The sequence below is a fragment of the Ranitomeya imitator genome, chromosome 2, assembly GCF_032444005.1.
Source record: "Ranitomeya imitator isolate aRanImi1 chromosome 2, aRanImi1.pri, whole genome shotgun sequence".
NCBI lineage: Eukaryota > Metazoa > Chordata > Amphibia > Anura > Dendrobatidae > Ranitomeya > Ranitomeya imitator.
Window position 1 is genome coordinate 643,856,331 of NC_091283.1, and position 21,824 is coordinate 643,878,154.

The window sequence follows — 21,824 nt, forward strand, 5'->3', positions numbered from 1 at the left end:
TGTTATAATAAAGTATTGAAATCTTTTAACCCCTTCCCGACCCATGACGCCAAGTAGGCGTCATGAAAGTCGGTGCCAATCCGACCCATGACGCCTATGTGGCGTCATGGAAAGATCGCGTCCCTGCAGATCGGGTGAAAGGGTTAATTCCCATTTCACCCGATCTGCAGGGACAGGGGGAGTGGTAGTTTAGCCCAGGGGGGGTGGCTTCACCCCCCCCCCCCGTGGCTACGATCGCTCTGATTGGCTGTTGAAAGTGAAACTGCCAATCAGAGCGATTTGTAATATTTCACCTATTATAACGGGTGAAATATTACAATCCAGCCATGGCCGATGCTGCAATACCATCGGCCATGGCTGGAAATACTAATGTGTCCCCACCCCACCGATCGCCCCCCCAGCCCTCCGATCTGCCCGGTACACTGCCCCGCTCCCCTCCGTCCTGTGCTCCGCTCCCCCCGTGCTCTTGTCCGCTCACTCTCGTGCTCCAATCACCCCCCCGTGCTCCAATCACCCCCCCTGCACTCCGATCCACCCCCCGTGCTCCGTTCCACCCCCCCGTGCTCCGTTCCACCCCCCGTGCTCCGTTCCACCCCTCCCGCGTTCCGATCCACCCCCCCATGCTCCGATCCGCCCCCCCCCCGTGGTCCCCCCCACCCCATCATACTTACCGATCCTGCCGGGGTCCGTCCGTCTTCTCCCTGGGCGCCGCCATCTTCCAAAATGGCGGGCGCATGCGCAGTGCGCCCGCCGAATCTGCCGGCCGGAAGATTCGTTCAAAGTGCATTTTGATCCCTGAGATATAATCTATCCCAGTGATCAAAATAAAAAAATAATAAATGACCCCCCCCCCTTTGTCACCCCCATAGGTAGGGACAATAAAAAAATAAAGAAATTTTTTTTTTCCACTAATGTTAGAATAGGGCTAGGGCTAGGGTTAGGGGTAGGGTTAGGGGTAGGGTTAGGGTTAGGGTTAGGGCTAGGGGTAGGGTTAGGGCTAGGGTTAGGGGTAGGGTTAGGGGTAGGGTTAGGGGCAGGGCTAGGGTTAGGGCTAGGGTAAGGGCTAGGGTTAGGGTTAGGGTTTCGGTATGTGCACACGTATTCTGGTCCTCTGCGGATTTTTCCGCTGCGGATTTGATAAATCCGCAGTGCTAAACCGCTGCGGATTTATGGCGGATTTACCGTGTTTTTTCTGCGCATTTCACTGCGGTTTTACAACTGCGGTTTTCTATTGGAGCAGTTGTAAAACCGCTGCGGAATCCGCAGAAAGAAGTGACATGCTGCGGAATGTAAACCGCTGCGTTTCCGTGCAGTTTTTCCGCAGCATGTGTACAGCGATTTTTGTTTCCCATAGGTTTACACTGAACTGTAAACTCATGGGAAACTGCTGCGGATCCGCAATGTTTTCCGCAGCGTGTGCACATACCTTTAGAATTAGGCTATGTGCACACGGTGCGGATTCAGATTGGCCGCTGCGGATTCGCAGCAGTGTTCCATCAGGTTTACAGTACCAAGTAAACCTATGAAAAACCAAATCCGCTGTGCCCATGGTGCGGAAAATACCACGCGGAAACACTGCGTTGTATTTTCCGCAGCATGTCAATTCTTTGTGCGGATTTCGCAGCGTTTTACACCTGTTCCTCAATAGGAATCCGCAGGTGAAATCCGCACAAAAAACACTGGAAATCCGCGGAAAATCCGCAGGTAAAACGCAGTGCCTTTTACCCGCGGATTTTTCAAAAATGATGCTGAAAAATCTCACACGAATCCGCAACGTGGGCACATAGCCTTAGGGTTAGGGTTGGAATTAGGGTTGTGGTTAGGGGTGTGATTAGGGTTATGGCTACAGTTGGGATTAGGGTTAGGGGTGTGTTGTGGTTAGTGTTGGAATTAGAATTGAGGGGTTTCCACTGTTTAGGTACATCAGGGGGTCTCCAAACGCAACATGGCGCCACCATTGATTCCAGCCAATCTTGTATTCAAAAAGTCAAATGGTGCTCCCTCACTTCTGAGCCCCGACGTGTGCCCAAACAGTGGTTTACCCCCACATATGGGGTACCAGCTTACTCAGGACAAACTGCGCAACAATTACTGGGGTCCAATTTCTCCTGTTACCCTTGAGAAAATAAAAAATTGCTTGCTAAAACATCATTTTTGAGGAAAGAAAAATGATTTTTTATTTTCACGGCTCTGCGTTGTAAACTTCTGTGAAGCACTTGGGGGTTCAAAGTGCTCACCACATATCTAAATAAGTTCCTTGGGGGGTCTAGTTTCCAAAATGGGGTCACTTGTGGGGGGTTTCTACTGTTTAGGCACACCAGGGGCTCTGCAAACGCAACGTGATGTCCGCAGACCATTCCATCAAAGTCTGCATTTCAAAAGTCACTACTTCCCTTCTGAGCCCCGACGTGTGCCCAAACAGTGGTTTACCCCTACACATGGGGTATCAGCGTACTCAGGAGAAACTGGACAACAACTTTTGGGGTCCAATTTCTCCTGTAACCCTTGGGAAAATAAAAAATTCTGGGTTAAAAAATTATTTTTGAGGAAAGAAAATGTATTTATTATTTTCACAGCTCTGCGCTATAAACTTCTGTGAAGCACTTGGGGGTTCAAAGTGCTCATCTCACATCTAGATAAGATCCTTTCGGGGTCTAGTTTCCAAAATGGGGTCACTTGTGGGGGGTTTCTACTGTTTAGCCACATCAGGGGCTCTGCAAATGCAACGTGACGCTCGTAGAGCATTCCATAAAAGTCTGCATTTCAAAATGTCACTACTTCACTTCCGAGCCCCGGCATGTGCCCAAACAGTAGTTTACCCCCACATATGGAGTATCACCATACTCAGGAGAAACTGGACAACAAATATTGGGGTCAAATGTCTCCTGTTACCCTTGGGAAAATAAAAAATTGCGGGCTAAAAAATCATTTTTGAGAAAAGAATTTTTTTTTTATTTTCATGGCTCTGCGTTATAAACTTCTGTGAAGCACTTGAGGGTTCAAAGTGCTCACCACACATCTAGATTAGTTCCTTTGGGGGTCTAGTTTCCAAAATGGGGTCATTTGTGGGGGAGCTCCAATGTTTAGGCACACAGGGGCTCTCCAAACGCGACATGGTGTCCGCTAACAATTGGAGCTAATTTTCCATTCAAAAAGTCAAAAGGCGCGCCTTCCCTTCCGAGCCCTGCCGTGTGCCCAAACAGTGGTTTACCCCCACATATGAGGTATCGGCGTACTCGGGAGAAATTGCCCAACAAATTTTATGATCCATTTTATCCTATTGCCCATGTGAAAATGAAAAAATTGAGGCGAAAAAATTTTTTTTGTGGAAAAAAAAGTACTTTTTCATATTTACGGATCAATTTGTGAAGCACCTGAGGGTTTAAAGTGCTCACTAGGCATCTAGATAAGTTCCTTGGGGGGTGCAGTTTCCAAAATGGGGTCACTTGTTGGGGAGCTCCAATGTTTAGGCACACAGGGTCTCTCCAAACGCAACATGGTGTCCGCTAACGATGGAGATAATTTTTCATTCAAAAAGTCAAATGGCGCTCCTTCCCTTCCAAGCCTTACCATGTGCCCAAACAGTGGTTTTCCCCCCACATGTGAGGTATTGGTGTACTCAGGAGAAATTGCCCAACAAATTTTAGGATCCATTTTATCCTGTTGCCCATGTGAAAATGAAAAAATTGAGTCTAAAAGAATTTTTTTGTGAAAAAAAAGTACTTTTTCATTTTTACGGATCAATTTGTGAAGCACCTGGGGGTTTAAAGTGCTCACTATGCATCTAGATAAGTTACTTGGGGCGTCTAGTTTCCAAAATGGGGTCACTTGTGGGGAAGCTCCAATTTTTAGCCACACGGGGGCTCTCCAAACGTGACATGGTGTCCGCTAAAGAGTGCAGCCAATTTTTCATTCAAAAAGTCAAATGGCGCTCCTTCCCTTCCAAGCCCTGCCGTGCGCCCAAACAGTGGTTTACCCCCACATATGAGGTATCAGCGTACTCAGGACAAATTGGACAACAACTTTCGTGGTTCAGTTTCTCCTTTTACCATTGGGAAAATAAAAAATTGTTGCTAAAAGATCATTTTTGTGACTAAAAAGTTAAATGTTCATTTTTTCCTTCCATGTTGCTTCTGCTGCTGTGAAGCACCTGAAGGGTTAATAAACTTCTTGAATGTGGTTTTGTGCACCTTGAGGGGTGCAGTTTTTAGAATGGTGTCACTTTTGGGTATTTTCAGCCATATAGACCCCTCAAACTGACTTCAAATGTGAGGTGGTCCCTAAAAAAATGGTTTTGTAAATTTCGTTGTAAAAATGAGAAATCGCTGGTCAAATTTTAACCCTTATAACTTCCTAGCAAAAAAAAATTTTTTTTCCAAAATTGTGCTGATGTAAAGTAGACGTGTGGGAAATGTTATTTATTAACTATTTTGTGTCACATAACTCTGTGGTTTAACAGAATAAAAATTCAAAATGTGAAAATTGCAAAATTTTCAACATTTTTGCCAAATTTCCATTTTTATCACAAATAAACACAGAATTTATTGACCTAAATTTACCACTAACATGAAGCCCAATATGTCACGAAAAAACAATCTCAGAACCGCTAGGATCCAATGAAGCGTTCCTGAGTTATTACCTCATAAAGGGACACTGGTCAGAATTGCAAAAAACAGCCAGGTCATTAAGGTCAAAATAGGCTGGGTCATGAAGGGGTTAAAAAGAAAGAAAAAGTGAAAATACAGGGAAGTACTAGCATAGAGGAAAGCAGCCACATACAGTGCAAAAGACCCCACTAATCATCACTAATGCATTGACAAAGTGTCCAGTTAACAAAAGAACTTAAAAATGGATTAAACTGAAGGACCTAAAAAATGTATGTACAATACATATCAACAATTGCAATGTGTTATTGTGGTTTCATATGGTGCGAGGTGAAAGAAGTATAAAGTATTAGTAATCAGTATTAGTACTGATTAATTTGACGCTAGTCACTTCTCGCAGGCAAGCCGTGAGTCAGAGTAGTCAAGGAGTCCAAGGTCAGAAGCCAGGAGGGTACATCATAAATAGAAGGAAGAGACAAAAGCGTAGTCAGGTAACGTTCTGAAGTCAGAGTATTGGGAGGATAATGGATCAGAGCTGAAGGGGTTACACAGGCAGATGGTCAGAACGAAGTAAAAAGGTCAGGCAACAGATCAAGCATATAGAACTCTAGGCACAGGAAAGCACAAACCTCACAGACTGAAAGTACTTCTGGCAGTGGTCTGGGAGAAGCTACTCAGTTAATTAGGCATGGCCATTACCCGGGACAGTGAACACCTAGAGACAGCCAACGCCTCCCAGTAAGAGATTGGATAGTTGAGCTGTCAATCAACACACTGACAGCTCAGCACGCCCATGTACCAGATTGGATGGCCATGCTGTCTATCAAAGTAATCAGTTACTGCATCCCAGACACCCTAAGGAGTGGAACCGTGACAATTAGGCTTCCTTTCTACTTGTCCTTGATCCAGTATGTGGCTGTTTACTTTTCTGCTAATACGTCCCTGATTTTTTATTGTATATATTTTGCTATTAATTAAAAAGCACTTATGTTATAATAAAGTATTGAAATCTTTTAACCCCTTCCCGACCCATGACGCCAAGTAGGCGTCATGAAAGTCGGTGCCAATCCGACCCATGACGCCTATGTGGCGTCATGGAAAGATCGCGTCCCTGCAGATCGGGTGAAAGGGTTAATTCCCATTTCACCCGATCTGCAGGGACAGGGGGAGTGGTAGTTTAGCCCAGGGGGGGTGGCTTCACCCTCCCCCCCCCCGTGGCTACGATCGCTCTGATTGGCTGTTGAAAGTGAAACTGCCAATCAGAGCGATTTGTAATATTTCACCTATTATAACGGGTGAAATATTACAATCCAGCCATGGCCGATGCTGCAATACCATCGGCCATGGCTGGAAATACTAATGTGCCCCCACCCCACCGATCGCCCCCCCAGCCCTCCGATCTGCCCGGTACACTGCCCCGCTCCCCTCCGTCCTGTGCTCCGCTCCCCCCGTGCTCTTGTCCGCTCACTCTCGTGCTCCAATCACCCCCCCGTGCTCCAATCACCCCCCCTGCACTCCGATCCACCCCCCCCGTGCTCCGTTCCACCCCCCCGTGCTCCGTTCCACCCCCCGTGTTCCATTCCACCCCCCGTGCTCTGTTCCACCCCTTCCGCGTTCCGATCCACCCCCCCATGCTCCGATCCCCCCCCCCCCGTGCTCCCCCCCCACCCCATCATACTTACCGATCCTGCCGGGGTCCGTCCGTCTTCTCCCTGGGCGCCGCCATCTTCCAAAATGGCGGGCGCATGCGCAGTGCGCCCGCCGAATCTGCCGGCCGGCAGATTCGTTCAAAGTGCATTTTGATCCCTGAGATATAATCTATCCCAGTGATCAAAATAAAAAAATAATAAATGCCCCCCCCCCCTTTTTCACCCCCATAGGTAGGGACAATAAAAAAATAAAGAAATTTTTTTTTTCCACTAATGTTAGAATAGGGCTAGGGCTAGGGTTAGGGTTAGGGGTAGGGTTAGGGGTAGGGTTAGGGTTAGGGCTAGGGGTAGGGTTAGGGCTAGGGTTAGGGCTAGGGTTAGGGGTAGGGTTAGGGGTAGGGTTAGGGGCAGGGCTAGGGTAAGGGCTAGGGTTAGGGTTAGGGTTTCGGTATGTGCACACGTATTCTGGTCCTCTGCGGATTTTTCCGCTGCGGATTTGATAAATCCGCAGTGCTAAACCGCTGCGGATTTATGGCGGATTTACCGTGTTTTTTCTGCACATTTCACTGCGGTTTTACAACTGCGGTTTTCTATTGGAGCAGTTGTAAAACCGCTGCGGAATCCACAGAAAGAAGTGACATGCTGCGGAATGTAAACCGCTGCGTTTCCGTGCAGTTTTTCCGCAGCATGTGTACAGCGATGTTTGTTTCCCATAGGTTTACACTGAACTGTAAACTCATGGGAAACTGCTGCGGATCCGCAATGTTTTCCGCAGCGTGTGCACATACCTTTAGAATTAGGCTATGTGCACACGGTGCGGATTCAGATTGGCCGCTGCGGATTCGCAGCAGTGTTCCATCAGGTTTACAGTACCAAGTAAACCTATGAAAAACCAAATCCGCTGTGCCCATGGTGCGGAAAATACCACGCGGAAACACTGCGTTGTATTTTCCGCAGCATGTCAATTCTTTGTGCGGATTTCGCAGCGTTTTACACCTGTTCCTCAATAGGAATCCGCAGGTGAAATCCGCACAAAAAACACTGGAAATCCGCGGAAAATCCGCAGGTAAAACGCAGTGCCTTTTACCCGCGGATTTTTCAAAAATGATGCTGAAAAATCTCACACGAATCCGCAACGTGGGCACATAGCCTTAGGGTTAGGGTTGGAATTAGGGTTGTGGTTAGGGGTGTGATTAGGGTTATGGCTACAGTTGGGATTAGGGTTAGGGGTGTGTTGGGGTTAGTGTTGGAGGTAGAATTGAGGGGTTTCCACTGTTTAGGCACATCAGGGGTCTCCAAACGCAACATGGCGCCACCATTGATTCCAGCCAATCTTGTATTCAAAAAGTCAAATGGTGCTCCCTCAATTCTGAGCCCCGACGTGTGCCCAAACAGTGGTTTACCCCCACATATGGGGTATCAGCGTACTCAGGACAAACTGCGCAACAATTATTGGGGTCCAATTTCTCCTGTTACCCTTGTGAAAATAAAAAAATGCTTGCTAAAACATCATTTTTGAGGAAAGAAAAATGATTTTTTATTTTCACGGCTCTGCGTTGTAAACGTCTGTGAAGCACTTAGGGGTTCAAAGTGCTCACCACATATCTAGATAAGTTCCTTGGGGGGTCTAGTTTCTAAAATGGTGTCACTTGTGGGGGGTTTCTACTGTTTAGGCACACCAGGGGCTCTGCAAACGCAACGTGACGCCCGCAGACCATTCCATCAAAGTCTGCATTTCAAAAGTCACTACTTCCCTTCTGAGCCCCGACGTGTGCCCAAACAGTGGTTTACCCCCACACATGGGGTATCAGCGTACTCAGGAGAAACTGGACAACAACTTTTGGGGTCCAATTTCTCCTGTGACCCTTGGGAAAATAAAAAATTCTGGGCTAAATAATTATTTTTGAGGAAAGAAAACGTATTTATTATTTTCACGGCTCTGCATTATAAACTTTTGTGAAGCACTTGGGGGTTCAAAGTGCTCACCACACATCTATATAAGTTCCTTTCAGGGTCTAGTTTCCAAAATGGGGTCATTTGTGGGGGGTTTCTACTGTTTAGCCACATCAGGGGCTCTGCAAACGCTACGTGACGCCCACAGAGCATTCCATCAAAGTCTGCATTTCAAAACATCACTACTTCACTTCCGAGCCCCGGCATGTGCCCAAACAGTGGTTTACCCCCACATATGGGGTATCAGCGTACTCAGGAGAAACTGGACAACAACTTTTGTGGTGAAATTTCTCCTGTTACCCTTGGGAAAATAAAAAATTGCAGGCTAAATGATCATTTTTGAGAAAATATTTTTTTTTCATGGCTCTGCGTTATAAACTTCTGTGAAGCACTTGGGGGTTCAAAGTCCTCACCACACATCTAGATTAGTTCCTTTGGGGGTCTAGTTTCCAAAATGGGGTCATTTGTGGGGGATCTCCAATGTTTAGGCATACAGGGGCTCTCCAAACATGACATGGTGTCTGCTAATGATTGGAGCTAATTTTCCATTTAAAAAGCCAAATGACGTGCCTTCCCTTCCGAGCCCTGCCGTGCGCCCAAACAGTGGTTTACCCCCACATATTGGGTATCAGCGTACTCAGGACAAACTGGACAAGAACATTTGTGGTCCAATTTCTCCTATTACCCTTGGCAAAATAGGAAATTCCAGGCTAAAAAATCATTTTTGAGGAAAGAAAAATTATTTTTTATTTTCATGGCTCTGCGTTATAAACTTCTGTGAAGCACCTGGGGGTTTAAAGTGCTCAATATGCATCTAGATAAGTTCCTTGGGGGGTCTAGTTTCCAAAATGGGGTCACTTGTGGAGGAGCTCCAATGTTTAGGCACACAGGGGCTCTCCAAACGCGACATGGTGTCCGCTAACAATTGGAGCTAATTTTCCATTCAAAAAGTCAAATGGCGCGCCTTCCCTTCCGAGCCCTGCCGTGTGCCCAAACAGTGGTTTACCCCCACATGTGAGGTATTGGTGTACTCAGGAGAAATTGCCCAACAAATTTTATGATCCATTTTATCCTATTGCCCATGTGAAAATGAAAAAATTGAGGTGAAAAGAATTTTTTTTTTTTTTAAAAAAAAGTACTTTTTCATTTTTACAGATCAATTTGTGAAGCACCTGAGGGTTTAAAGTGCTCACTAGGCATCTAGATAAGTTCCTTGGGGGGTCTAGTTTCCAAAATGGGGTCACTTGTGGGGGAGCTCCAATGTTTAGGCACACAGGGGCTCTCCAAACGCGACATGGTGTCCGCTAACGATGGAGATAATTTTTCATTCAAAAAGTCAAATGGCGCTCCTTCCCTTCCGAGCCTTACCATGTGCCCAAGCAGTGGTTTACCCCCACATGTGAGGTATTGGTGTACTCAGGAGAAATTTCCCAACAAATTTTAGGATCCATTTTATTCTATTGCCCATGTGAAAATGAAAAAATTGAGGCTAAAAGAATTTTTTTGTGAAAAAAAGTACTTTTTCATTTTTACGGATCAATTTGTGAAGCACCTGGTGGTTCAAAGTGCTCACTATGGATCTAGATAAGTTCCTTGGGGTGTCTAGTTTCCAAAATGGGGTCACTTGTGGGGAAGCTCCAATTTTTAGGCACACGGGGGCTCTCCAAACGTGACATGGTGTCCGCTAAAGAGTGGAGCCAATTTTTCATTCAAAAAGTCAAATGGCGCTCCTTCCCTTCCAAGCCCTGCCGTGCGCCCAAACATTGGTTTACCCCAACATATGAGGTATCAGTGTACTCAGGACAAATTGGACAACAACTTTCGTGGTTCAGTTTCTCCTTTTACCATTGGGAAAATAAAAAAATTGTTGCTAAAAGATAATTTTTGTGACTAAAAAGTTAAATGTTCATTTTTTCCTTCCATGTTACTTCTGCTGCTGTGAAGTACCTGAAGGGTTAATAAACTTCTTGAATGTGGTTTTGGGCACCTTGAGGGGTTCAGTTTTTAGAATGGTGTCACTTTTGGGTATTTTCAGCCATATAGACCCCTCAAACTGACTTCAAATGTGAGGTGGTCCCTAAAAAAAATGGTTTTGTAAATTTCGTTGTAAAAATGAGAAATTGCTGGTCAAATTTTAACCCTTATAACTTCCTAGCAAAAAAAAAATTTTGTTTCCAAAATTGTGCTGATGTAAAGTAGACGTGTGGGAAATGTTATTTATTAACTATTTTGTGTCACATAACTCTCTGGTTTAACAGAATAAAAATTCAAAATGTGAAAATTGCGAAATTTTCGCCAAATTTCCGTTTTTATCACAAATAAACGCAGAATTTATTGACCTAAATTTACCACTAACATGAAGCCCAATATGTCACGAAAAAACAGTCTCAGAACCGCTAGGATCCGTTGAAGCGTTCCTGAGTTATTACCTCATAAAGGGACACTGGTCAGAATTGCAAAAAACGGCAAGGTCTTTAAGGTCAAAATAGGCTGGGTCATGAAGGGGTTAATCATTTTATTATTTAGTACATCACTTTATAGATAGGTCTTTTATTGTATACTTTTTATATAGTATATCCCTGCACATTTCTGTGGATGTTAAACCCATTTATTTAGAACACATTTTTTTAAACAGTAAAGATTTGCCTCCTGAATGTAAAGCCGTCAATAGGATCCTAAGGGCATAGCAAGCTCAATAAAATGATACCTTGACATATGTGATCTGGTCTCTAATACCAGGGAAATCCACATCTTAATATGTAAAATGACCTTTTAAGATCTCTGGGCCGGACACTGATCTCTCTGAAATTTGCCCCCAGAGATTATTTTAAAAGAAAGAAGGTGTTACCAGAGTGAGACATGTAATGACTGACAGTCTGCTATCCTCATCTACATGTCTCACACTGGCAATTTCCCCTTTCATTTAAAATAATCTCCAGAGGCAGATTCTCATGCAGATCAGTGTCCAACCCACAGATCTTAACAGGTCATTTACATATTAAGAAACATGTGGATTACTCTGGAATAAGACATCAGATCGTAGATATCAAGGTATCATTTTATTCAGCCTCCTATGACCTACATGCCCATATTCACGGCTTAAGAAGGTTGGTCTTACTGGTCAATTTTCTTTATTTTCTCATCAAATATCGACAGGACCTGATGCTATTGATATATATCTCCAACCACAAGAACGAGCAACCTACAATGGATGCTTGGCAAAGTGTATGCCAGCGTGGAAATTTAGGGTATGTTCACACTGCTTATTTGCTATCAATTCTGTTGCGGAAATGTCTGCAACTGTGCAATTTCTCTGAAACAACCCCATTGATATTAATAATTTTTCAGTTGCAGCAAATCCTGCAGCATGTCAATTCAGCCTTAGATAGCTGGTCATCTAATGAGTATGCGGAACAATTCTGTATTACTTTATATTTCTTATTTCGTATTTTATAGTTACCTTGTTTTCAATCCAAGAGTCATATTTCCAATGCATGATGCAAAAAAAGACAGAAGCAATGCCAAGATGTTCAGTGCAATAAGGCAGCAATATATGTTAAATTCCTTCTCCTGTAAGAACCAAATCATAAGAACTGGGATTACAGCTTATAACATACAAAGTATCTTAGCTACAGGTGCTTCTCACAAAATTAGACTATTTTGTTTATTTATGTTAATGTTGATAGTTATTGCAACGCCCCAGGGTCCTGGTCGTTGCAGTAATATCATTCTCCTCAAGGGAGGAGTGATGTTACGTCTGAAGGCAATAAAGGAGATCTCTTTACCAGGTAAACACAATGCATGCAACATGTTCACACTCCAGATCAGAAGGGGGAGCTCTAAGCCTGTTTTAGGTGAACTTCCCTATAAAACATCCTGATCTGGAGGGAGTTCAGTTCCTGTCAGGAGGACAGAGGGACAGGATGGAGTCCTGGAGCCTGAAGTGCTGCAGCTTCTGAAAGAAGACACTAAAGCGAACATATTGCAGAGAGTGTGCACGAAAGCAGAGCACAGGAGAGGAATATCAGAGGGAGACAGGCCAGGAGCAGGCTGCTTCCTTCTGAGGCGCAGTAATTCGGTAGCCAGAATACTGAGGGAGTAAGGATCTCTATATTTTACTTCAGAGACTGGCAGGACAGATAATTGCACATTGCTGATCTGCACTTATACCCAGGAGGCACGGTGGCAACTTGTGGGGGCTGGGGCGTGCTAGAGTCCCTGTAAAAAGCCTCAGGCCATCGGTCATACGGGTTGTTCCTATCCATCTCGGGGACAGAGAGAAAGACATAACATCTAGAACACCAACATCAGTTGTGAGGACCTTATGAGAGGCTCAGCAGTAAGGTACTACAACATCCAGGCGCTAGAGGAAGGCTACTGATTTCCACCTGGATATGGGGACTCTGGATTTGCCTTCGGAACGGCCGGACTCTGCCTGCCCTATGATCTGGTGCTCTGGACTGTAGACACTGAAGCCTTCAGTAAACGTAAAGAGACTGCAACCTTATGTTCTCGTTCTTCACTGCGCCTCACACCATCCACTATCTACACTCTGGGAAGCCCTGGGGACATACTTCACCTGTGAAAAGGTATACCATCTGGCTGCCATAACATCACCCCAGCGGACCACTTAGCAGCGTCGGTCACTCACCACAGGTGGCATCACAAGCATTCTGCCTTTAAAGACCTTTCCCTGCATTTACAACGGACGTCCCTAGGGCCATGGACCGGGTCAGCCACCGTGACATCCCCCTTGAGAACCGAAGGGCCTGTTACCGAGTATCCCATTGCCCTACTGGGGGCTCTCCATTATGACTTACAGACAATGAAAACCCAAAAGTCATTATCTCAGTAAATTAGAATACTTTATAACACCAGCTTGAAAAAATGTTTTTAAAATCCAAAATGTTGGCCTACTGAAATTTATCTACAGTAAATGCACTCAATACTTGGCTGGGGCTCCTTTTGCATCAATTACTGCATCAATGCAGCGTGGCATGGAGGTGATCAGCCTGTGGCACTGCTGAGGTGTTATGGAAGCCCAGGTTGCTTTGATAGCAGCCTTTAGCTTCTCTGCATTGTTGGGTCTGGTGTCTCTCATCATCCTCTTGACAATACCCCATAGATTCTCTATGGGGTTAAGGTCAGGCGAGTTTGCTGGACAATCAAGCGCAGTGATACTGTTGTTTTTAAACCAGGTATTGGTACTTTTGCCAGTGTGGACAGGTGCCAAGTACTGCTGGAGAATGAAATTTCCATCTCCAAAAAGCTTGTTGTCAAACGGAAGCATGAAGTGCTCTAAAATTTCTTGTTAAATGGCTGCGCTGACTTTGTTCTTGATAAAATACAGTGGACCTACACCAGCAGATGACATGGCTCCACAAACCATCACTGATTATGGAAACTTCATACTAAACCTCAAGCACCTTGGATAGTGTGCCTCTCCACTCTTCCTCCAGACTCTGGGACCTTGACTTCCTAAAGAAATGCGAAATTTACTTTCATCTGAAAACAACACCTTGGACCACTTAGCAACAGTCCAGTTCTTTTTCTCCTTGGCCCAGGTAAGATGCTTGTGTTGTTTATTGGTCATGAGTGGCTTAACACAAGGAATGTGACACTTGTAGCCCATGTCCTGGATACGTCTGTGTGTGGTGGCTCTTGAAGCAATGACTCGAGCAGCAGTCCACTCCTTGTGAATCTCCCCAAACTTTTTGAATGGCCTTTTCTTAACAATCCTTACAAGGCTGCGGTTATTCCGGTTGCTTGTGTGCCTTTTTATACCACAATTTTTCCTTCCACTCAACTTTCCACTAATATGCTTGGATACAGCACTCTGTGAGCAGCCAGCTTCTTTAGCAATGGCCTTTTGTGGCTTACCCTCCTTGTGGAGTGTGTCAGTGACTACCTTCTGACATCTGTCAAGTCAGCAGTCTGTGGTGTTTTAATGTTACCTGTGCTTACAGACTTTTTATTCCTACTCCTTTTGATATAAAAACCATAAATATCAACAGTACCATTTTTTGCAGGTCTATGGTTTCTGGTTATTTGGACGTGTTCCAAGTGTGATATCCCAGAGATTAGTGAGTTTGTTTGCATTTAACTTTTAAAATTTTGGGAAGTTTAGATTCAACTGACAATAAGTAACATAGTTAGGTCGGTTTCACACGTCAGTGGCTCCGGTACGTGAGGTGACAGTTTCCTCACATACCGGAGACACTGACTCATGTAGACACATTAAAATCAATGTGTCTCTGCACATGTCAGCGTGTTTTCACGGACCGTGTGACCATTTGAAAAACACGGAGACATGTCAGTGTTCGTGGGAGCGCATGTATTACACGGACCCATTAAAGTCAATGGGTACGTGTAAAACACATACCGCACACGGATGCTGTCCGTGTGCAGTCCGTATGCCATGCAGGAGACAGCGCTACAGTAAGCGCTGTCCCCCCAGTGTGGTGCTGAAGCCGCCATTCATTTCTTCTCTCCAGCAGCGTTCGCTGGAGAGAAGATATGAAAAACCTTTTTTTTTTTTGGTGTTTAAAAAAAGATTCCTGTCCCCAACCCCCTCCCACCCCCTGTGAGCCCCCAGCTGTTAATAAAATACTTGCCCGTCTCCCTCGCTGCTTCCTCTCCTGGCTGCAGCTTCTCCTGTATGAGCGGTCACCCATAGGGGTGGAGCCGCATATTCATCACTATAATGGGCGGCACCATGTGACCACTCATACAGGAGAAGCTGCAGCGAGGAGATTGCCTTGTGCAGGCATGTACTACGGAGGACAGAGAATGAACTTCAATCCAATATTGCAGCCAGCATGCAGCCAGCGGGTAAGGAAAGGGTGAATCAAACACCCAAAAACCACGCCTCTATGGCTGAAAATTGTTCCCTCCAAATTCAGGTGACAGAGTCCCTTTAAAGGCCGCGAATGGACCGCAATTCCACCCACAGCTGTTAGAGGCACATATGCTGTTCAAAACAGCTGACACGTGTCGGGAAAGATGAGGGCTCACTGGCGGACCCCACATCAAAGGGAGGGAGTCCCTCATCAGCGTCCTATTACATTCGATGTCGGAATGAGGTTAAATAGGTTGAAAAAAGCCTAGGTGTTAAGTTCCCACCTCTGCACAGGGGGAATCTCGAACCATCTCCGCTGCGGTCTCCGCATCAGTCCCAGCATCTAGCTCAGGCTGATATTGGACGACTGATTACTACTGCCCTTCCAGGCTCTGTCCTTGTAGCCAGCAATGTTCAGCAGCAAGCAGATCTTTCTGGGACTAAGTCCTGCTTTTCCCATACTGAGCATGCCATTTTGCATTTTGCATTTTGCACTTTGCATTTAGCATTCTCATTTTGCCATCCTACATCACCCCGATGTTGATAAGCCGTTTATAATGGAGGTGGATGCCTCATACGTTGGTGATGGAGCAGTCCTCCTACAAAAGGATGCTCAAGGTCGGAAGCATCCTTGCTTCTTCTTTTCCAAGACCTTCACACCAGCGGAGAGGAATTATTCCATCGGGGACAGGGAGTTGCTAGCAATGAAGTTGGCTTTCTCAGAGTGGAGACATCTTTTGGAGGGGGCTCGCTTTCCCTTCCAAGTTTTCACAGACCACAAAAATTTGGTCTATTTACAGACAGCCCAGCGGCTTAATTCTCGCCAGGCCAGATGGTCCCTGTTCTCCCGGTTCCATTTCACCCTCCATTTTCTCTCCGGAGAGAAGAACATTTGTGCCAACTCTCTCTCTCGCTCCATTGTATCATCTGAGGAGGAGGAAGAGAAGCCTCGGCTTATTGTCCCTTCTGAGACCCTGAGAACTGTGTCTCCGGTTTCACTAGAGTCTGTGCCCCGGGCAAGACTTTGTACCTTCAAATTTGAGTCTAAAGATTCTCTCTTGGGCTCACTCGTCCAGGGTGGGTGGACATTTTGGGACCAAAAGGACATCTGAGCTGCTGGCTAGGACGTACTGGTGGCCGCATATGGCCGTGACATCGGAGACTATGTTCGGGCATGTGTCTCCTGCGCCAAGAACAAGTACCCTCGACAACGGCCAGCTGGGTTGCTTTACCCCCTGCCGGTGGCAGACAGGCCCTGGGAGATGGTCGGGATGGATTTTGTGGTGGGCTTACCCAAGTCTCGTAGCTGCAACTTTATTTTGGTGATCACTGACCATTTTTCCAAAATGGTGCACTTGGTGCCTCTTCCACGGCTACCTCCTGCACGGGCTCTGGCAGCATTGTTTATTAAACATATCTTTCGCCTACACGGTATGCCGAACAAAATTGTCAGTGACTGGGGTCCCCAGTTTGCGTCTCGGTTCTGGAGAGAGCTTTGTCGTCTACTCAGCATTGAGTTGAATCTTTCTTCAGCATATCATCCCGAGACGAATGGCTTGGTAGAGAGGGCCAACCAGACCCTGGTCACATATCTGTGACATTTTGTTTCAGCCAGACAGGATGATTGGGCATCCTTGCTACCATGGGTGGAGTTTGCGCTAAACAACGCCGTAGCTGATTCCACTGGTCAGATCCCATTCCTCCTTAATTACGGCCAGCATCTGTGGGTTCCTGTGCCTATGCCTGTGTCTTCCACTGACTCCAGGGTGGCAAACTGGACTGTGGAGGCACAGGACATTTGGGACCTCACTCAGGATGCCATCTGGGCCTCCAAGGAGAGAGTGAGGTCCCCCGCTGATGCACATCGGCGCCCTGCTCCGACCTTTGCTTCTGGTGACTTAGTGTGGCTCTCCGCCCATAACATCAGGCTGCGAGTTGAGTCCACTAAGTTTGCACCTCACTACTTGGGTCCCTTCAATGTCCTCGAACAGGTTAACCCTGTAGTCTACCGTCTGGCCCTTCCTCCACGCCTTGGTATCACTGACACCTTTCATGTGTCCCTCTTGAAGCCTGTATACTTCTCCAAGTTTTCCGAGTCATCTGCCGGGACATCGGGTTCATCTACGGACGATTATGAGGTGAACACTATCTTGGGGTGTAAGGTGGTACGCGGTAAAAAAATTTATTTGGTAGATTGGAAGGGTTATGGTCCAGAGGACAGGTCCTGGGAGCCTGCTGAGCACATTCGAGCTCCTCAGATCATTGCTTCCTTCAAGCTTAGCGAGATCCATTTAGGGGGGGTAATGTTAGGTGTCGAGTTCCCACCTTTGTACAGGGGGAATCTCGAACCATCTCTGCTGTGGTCTCCCATTTTTCTCCAGCTGCAGTCGAGTTTGCTTAGCGGAGACGTCAGTCCCAGCGTCTAGCTCAGGCTGATACTGGACGACTGGTTACTACTGCCCTTCCAGGCTCTGTCCTTGTAGCCAGCAATGTTCAGCAGCAAACAGGTCTTTCTGGGACTAAGTCCTGCTTTTCCCATACTGAGCATGCCCATGGGACGACCTCCCATTGGAGGTCGGGGGTTACATGCTCAGGTCCTGTTGCGGCTCCTATTGGTCCATCTCGAAGGTCTTGTAGTTACCTTGTGCTAGTGAACATTTGAAAACATATGTGTGTTGATGAGTGCAAGTCATTCTTAAATCATCCCCTCCCTTGTGTATGACTGCTCACGTAAGGTGGATGTCTGCTATCTAGCGCCCAGCTGAGCTGTCAGCACAAAAACACACGAAGCAGCGTCTAATTGTTGTGACCGCCAGTGTGGCGCCGTGCGCTATTAGAGTGCTTTCCTGACCCAAGTCTGGGTGGTTAGTGGCGTCATCCAGAGTGGCACAACACGCACTCTTGTGCATATTAGTTACTTTTTCAGTTACTCTGATACCCCAATTGTGGAGTCAAGCACAAGAGGTCTACAAGAACTCTAATCCTGTGTCCTGGGATAGAGTTCTGTGATTCCTTGCTTGCGCTCTTTGTGCGGTACCACGGCCCTGTGACGCAACAGGGTCCGCTTCCTTCATACAGGGTGAAGTTAACCCATGTGTGTATCCACATTGTACCTTCATATAGTCCGTCATTACTCAGCAGTAGGTTCCATCTCTGCACAGTGGACCCCAGGCTGCGAACGCACCTCATATCTTCTCTCTAATTATTTGGTGCGTTCCGCTAGCCCTAACACTAGGTCCTCTTGCATAGTTTGGTCGCAAAAGAAACTTGTGAGAGTAGCTTATATGGTGTAATTCAACTTTTATCTTCACAGAACATGAGGTGCATGCATCAGCTTCTTAATACAGCATAACAGGAAGTCTGAAAATACTTTTTAGCAGAGAGAAAATGAAACCAAAGTACAAGTTTATGCATTACATTCAACTAAGCATATGACAGTAACAACATCGTCATCTACTGTCAGAAAAGTGTAAACTCCTCCTGCACACAAATAAGTTTGTAACTGTTGCATATCTGCCAACAGTTCAATCAAGTTCAACCTTCCTCAACCAATTGTACATTTTGTCCCTAATTTAACTAAAACCCACAGTGTATCAAGGAAATCATCCAGCCCTTTTTTAAAAGTTGTTATAGTGTCTGCCATTACTACCTCTGATTTGATTTGATAAGGCGTTCCACAGTCTGACTTCTCTAACTGTAGGGAACCCTTTCCTATTTAGCTGCCGAAAGGCTTTTCTTCCACCCGTAATAAGTGCCCTCTAGTCCTCAGCACAGTCCTTGGAAGGAACAAGTCATATGCCAGTGTTTTGTACTGACTACACATATATTTATATATGTAAATGAGATCTCCTCTGAGACTTCTTTTTTCTACGCTAAACAAGCCCAACTTTTCCAACCTCTCCTCATATGAGAGGCCTTCCATCCCTTGTAATAATCTAGTTTCCCGTCTTTGAACTTATTCTAACTTCTGAATATCCTTTTTAAAATGTGGAACTCAAAACTGGATCCTATATTCTTGAAGTGGCCTCAACAGTGATTTATAGAGGGGCAACCAAACGTTGGGATTGCAGGATTTCAATGCAGCATAAAAACTATTACATCTAAGATTTTGAACTGAGTGTATATGAGAATAGTGTAATCTGTCGCTAACTTGACATACACTCCGGTGTACCTGGAATCTTTACATTGTTAAGTAATTGGCTTTCCATAATACAAATATATATATATATATATATATATATATATATATATATATATATATATATATATATATATATATATATATACATATTCTAGCACATTAAACTTAAATATCAACACTTACAAATATTATCCTACACATGATGGGACGGAAGTGGGAGATGCACAGCACATCATTAAGATCACAGCTGTTAAATATAAGTCCAATGACACTGGCAATGAATGATAAGAAGCTGATACAAAGTACACATTTTACCTGCAAAAACAAGCATAATATGAGTAATGAAGAATAATGAAGATATACAGCACATGTCATGAAGATGATAGTGACATTCTAATAAGAACAATTCATTAGAAAAATGTTTTTATGTATTGTAAAGCTGTACATTACTAGAGCATTACCACTAGGTTCCAACATGCAGCATTTTAACTTCTTTATGAAAGGCAAGTTGTGCCTCTTGTTCCTAATCATACTTTAATTTAAAAAAAAAGCTAAGCTACATAAACCTAAAAAGAAAACATTGTCTCATTTTGATCTTTCCAATTCCAATCAATTCCAAACATGGCTGCAATGGTAAAGTGTCGGCCATATTATACTGACAGTAGCACTTTAACCAGAATACCATCTGAAGAGTCAGACAATATAACTGCTTTAGGCCCAGTGTTGGTGGTATAGCTCCCATATGTCTGGAAGCAGCAGGGAGTACTAAACCAGATGGTATATACATGTCTTAATTGGTGTTAAAAGTCATTTGTGTAGGAATCTCTGTCCGAGGCCAAATCAGATCTCCTGCTTTGCAATGATGAGGGGCAAACACTCTGAAGCACATGTCTGTAAATGGAGTGTCTGGTCTGGCTTTTTATCCTAAGTCATGTAGCAAGGCTTGTTAAAAAGTCATTATTGACTTTTAGGATTGCTACATCCAATAGGTGGCACTAGAGCTCAAGTCCTCTTGCTGTCTTAAAGTGTTTTTATTGGATTTGATAAAATAAAATGTTCCTGTGCTGAGATAATCTTATGAATGTGACCCTGCTGTGTACTGTGTAATGGCCGTGTCTGACCGTACAGGAACATGGTCTGCACATACATCATCTGTCAGTTGCTTACTTATTTTGTACCCCCACATCTCAAATTGTTCCTCACTATCCTGTACCTAGAGTCGCTATACCTACTTTTTGCTAAACAATTCTACCACTAGTGCCACTGTGACATGATGTATATATGTAAATATTATTTGTGGTAATATTTATAACTATGCATATAGCGTTAAAACAAAAAGAAATTAACTGGAATACAAGTTGCTTTTCCTTGAGCTGGACATAACATTTCCCCATTGCTGGGAATCCATTAGCATCGGTCCTTCTTGGCCCTTATTCACACTTACGTCATTTGACATATGGTAATGTTTTAATACTAGAGGTTAGTGCCGTCTCAAATAGGTTCACCTTGACGCGGTGGGATGGCTTTTCCCTTTTTTGTATCAAAATTATGTTAGCCAAGTAACCTATATTATTTTCATGCACTATTGCTATTTATTTACTGCAGGGTGTTTTATCACCTTTTTTTAATCTGAGATTTTGCACATAGAATTTTACACAAGGGATGTTTAATTTTATTTTGTTTTATTATAGCAACATTCTGGACAGAGACTCGGGAGGGGTCGAAACTTTGTAATGTTATGTCACCATCTACTTATACCCATAATGCTTACTGAGCATTTCTAATGATCAACTTAGAATAAAGAATTTATGTTTGCAACTTGTATAGATGCGATAAAGAAAATTAATTGCATACTCCAAGGGACATCCTGATCAACTAAAACCTACCTTCACTACCTTTCGCTTGAGTGCATTCCAATCTCTCAACAGGCAACACGCATTCTAGACCTGTATGTTAAAATCACATAGTTTATTACCCTATAAAGCTGTATAATGAAATAATGGAGGGTTTTCTAAAATTGGCTTAGTAAAGATACACTTTGTGAAAATAAACTGTGTTGTACAGCTTTGCAAGAGGGTCATATCTACCACAAAGGTGTATGTGGGGGGGGGGATGCTCCAGCTTCTTCAACAACTATTCAGCTATTCGTCTTTGCTTATTGGTTCAAAGGGTCAAAGTTTCTCTGTTTAGAGAGCACCAAAACAGCATATTACTTCTAAGCCATGAAATGCTCCCTTGATAGACTGAATGTGCCAGTAGCCTCCTTAGAGACTCAAAGCGCGTTCGCCAATGCCAACCTTTGGAAGTACCACACCTAAAAGTCAAAATTGATTTTTTAAATAGCATTGCCACATGACTTAGATGTCCTCTTGTGTACTTGAGGTGTAGCATAATAGGCAGTTGGAGGGGGTTCATTTTGCATCTGATCATTGTAGCATCTGGATTTACAGCAAGGATTTTTGGGTGCTGGAGTTTAACAGGTAGGGTGTAATTCATTGTGAGAGGGTATTATAAGAATATGTTGAAAGAGGAAATGTCATTTTCTGTGAGGAGGCATATAATGCATGATTATCATGTTCTGAGCTCTAGATGTTGACAAGTGTTGTCACCAATGTGCTTAGAATTTTTAATGGCTTCAT

General features: G+C 44.5%; 1 protein-coding gene across 1 annotated transcript in view; it reads right to left on the bottom strand.

The window, feature by feature from the left end:
* Positions 1-21,824, bottom strand: part of LOC138667663 (uncharacterized) — a 98,137-nt gene that overhangs the window by 9,967 nt on the left and 66,346 nt on the right. The window contains exons 5-6 of the mRNA XM_069755789.1: positions 19,369-19,500; positions 11,667-11,776 (exon numbers count right to left, since the gene is read on the bottom strand). Of these exons, the coding sequence (XP_069611890.1) occupies positions 11,667-11,776; positions 19,369-19,500 (242 nt within the window). The remainder of the gene's footprint in view (positions 1-11,666; positions 11,777-19,368; positions 19,501-21,824) is intronic.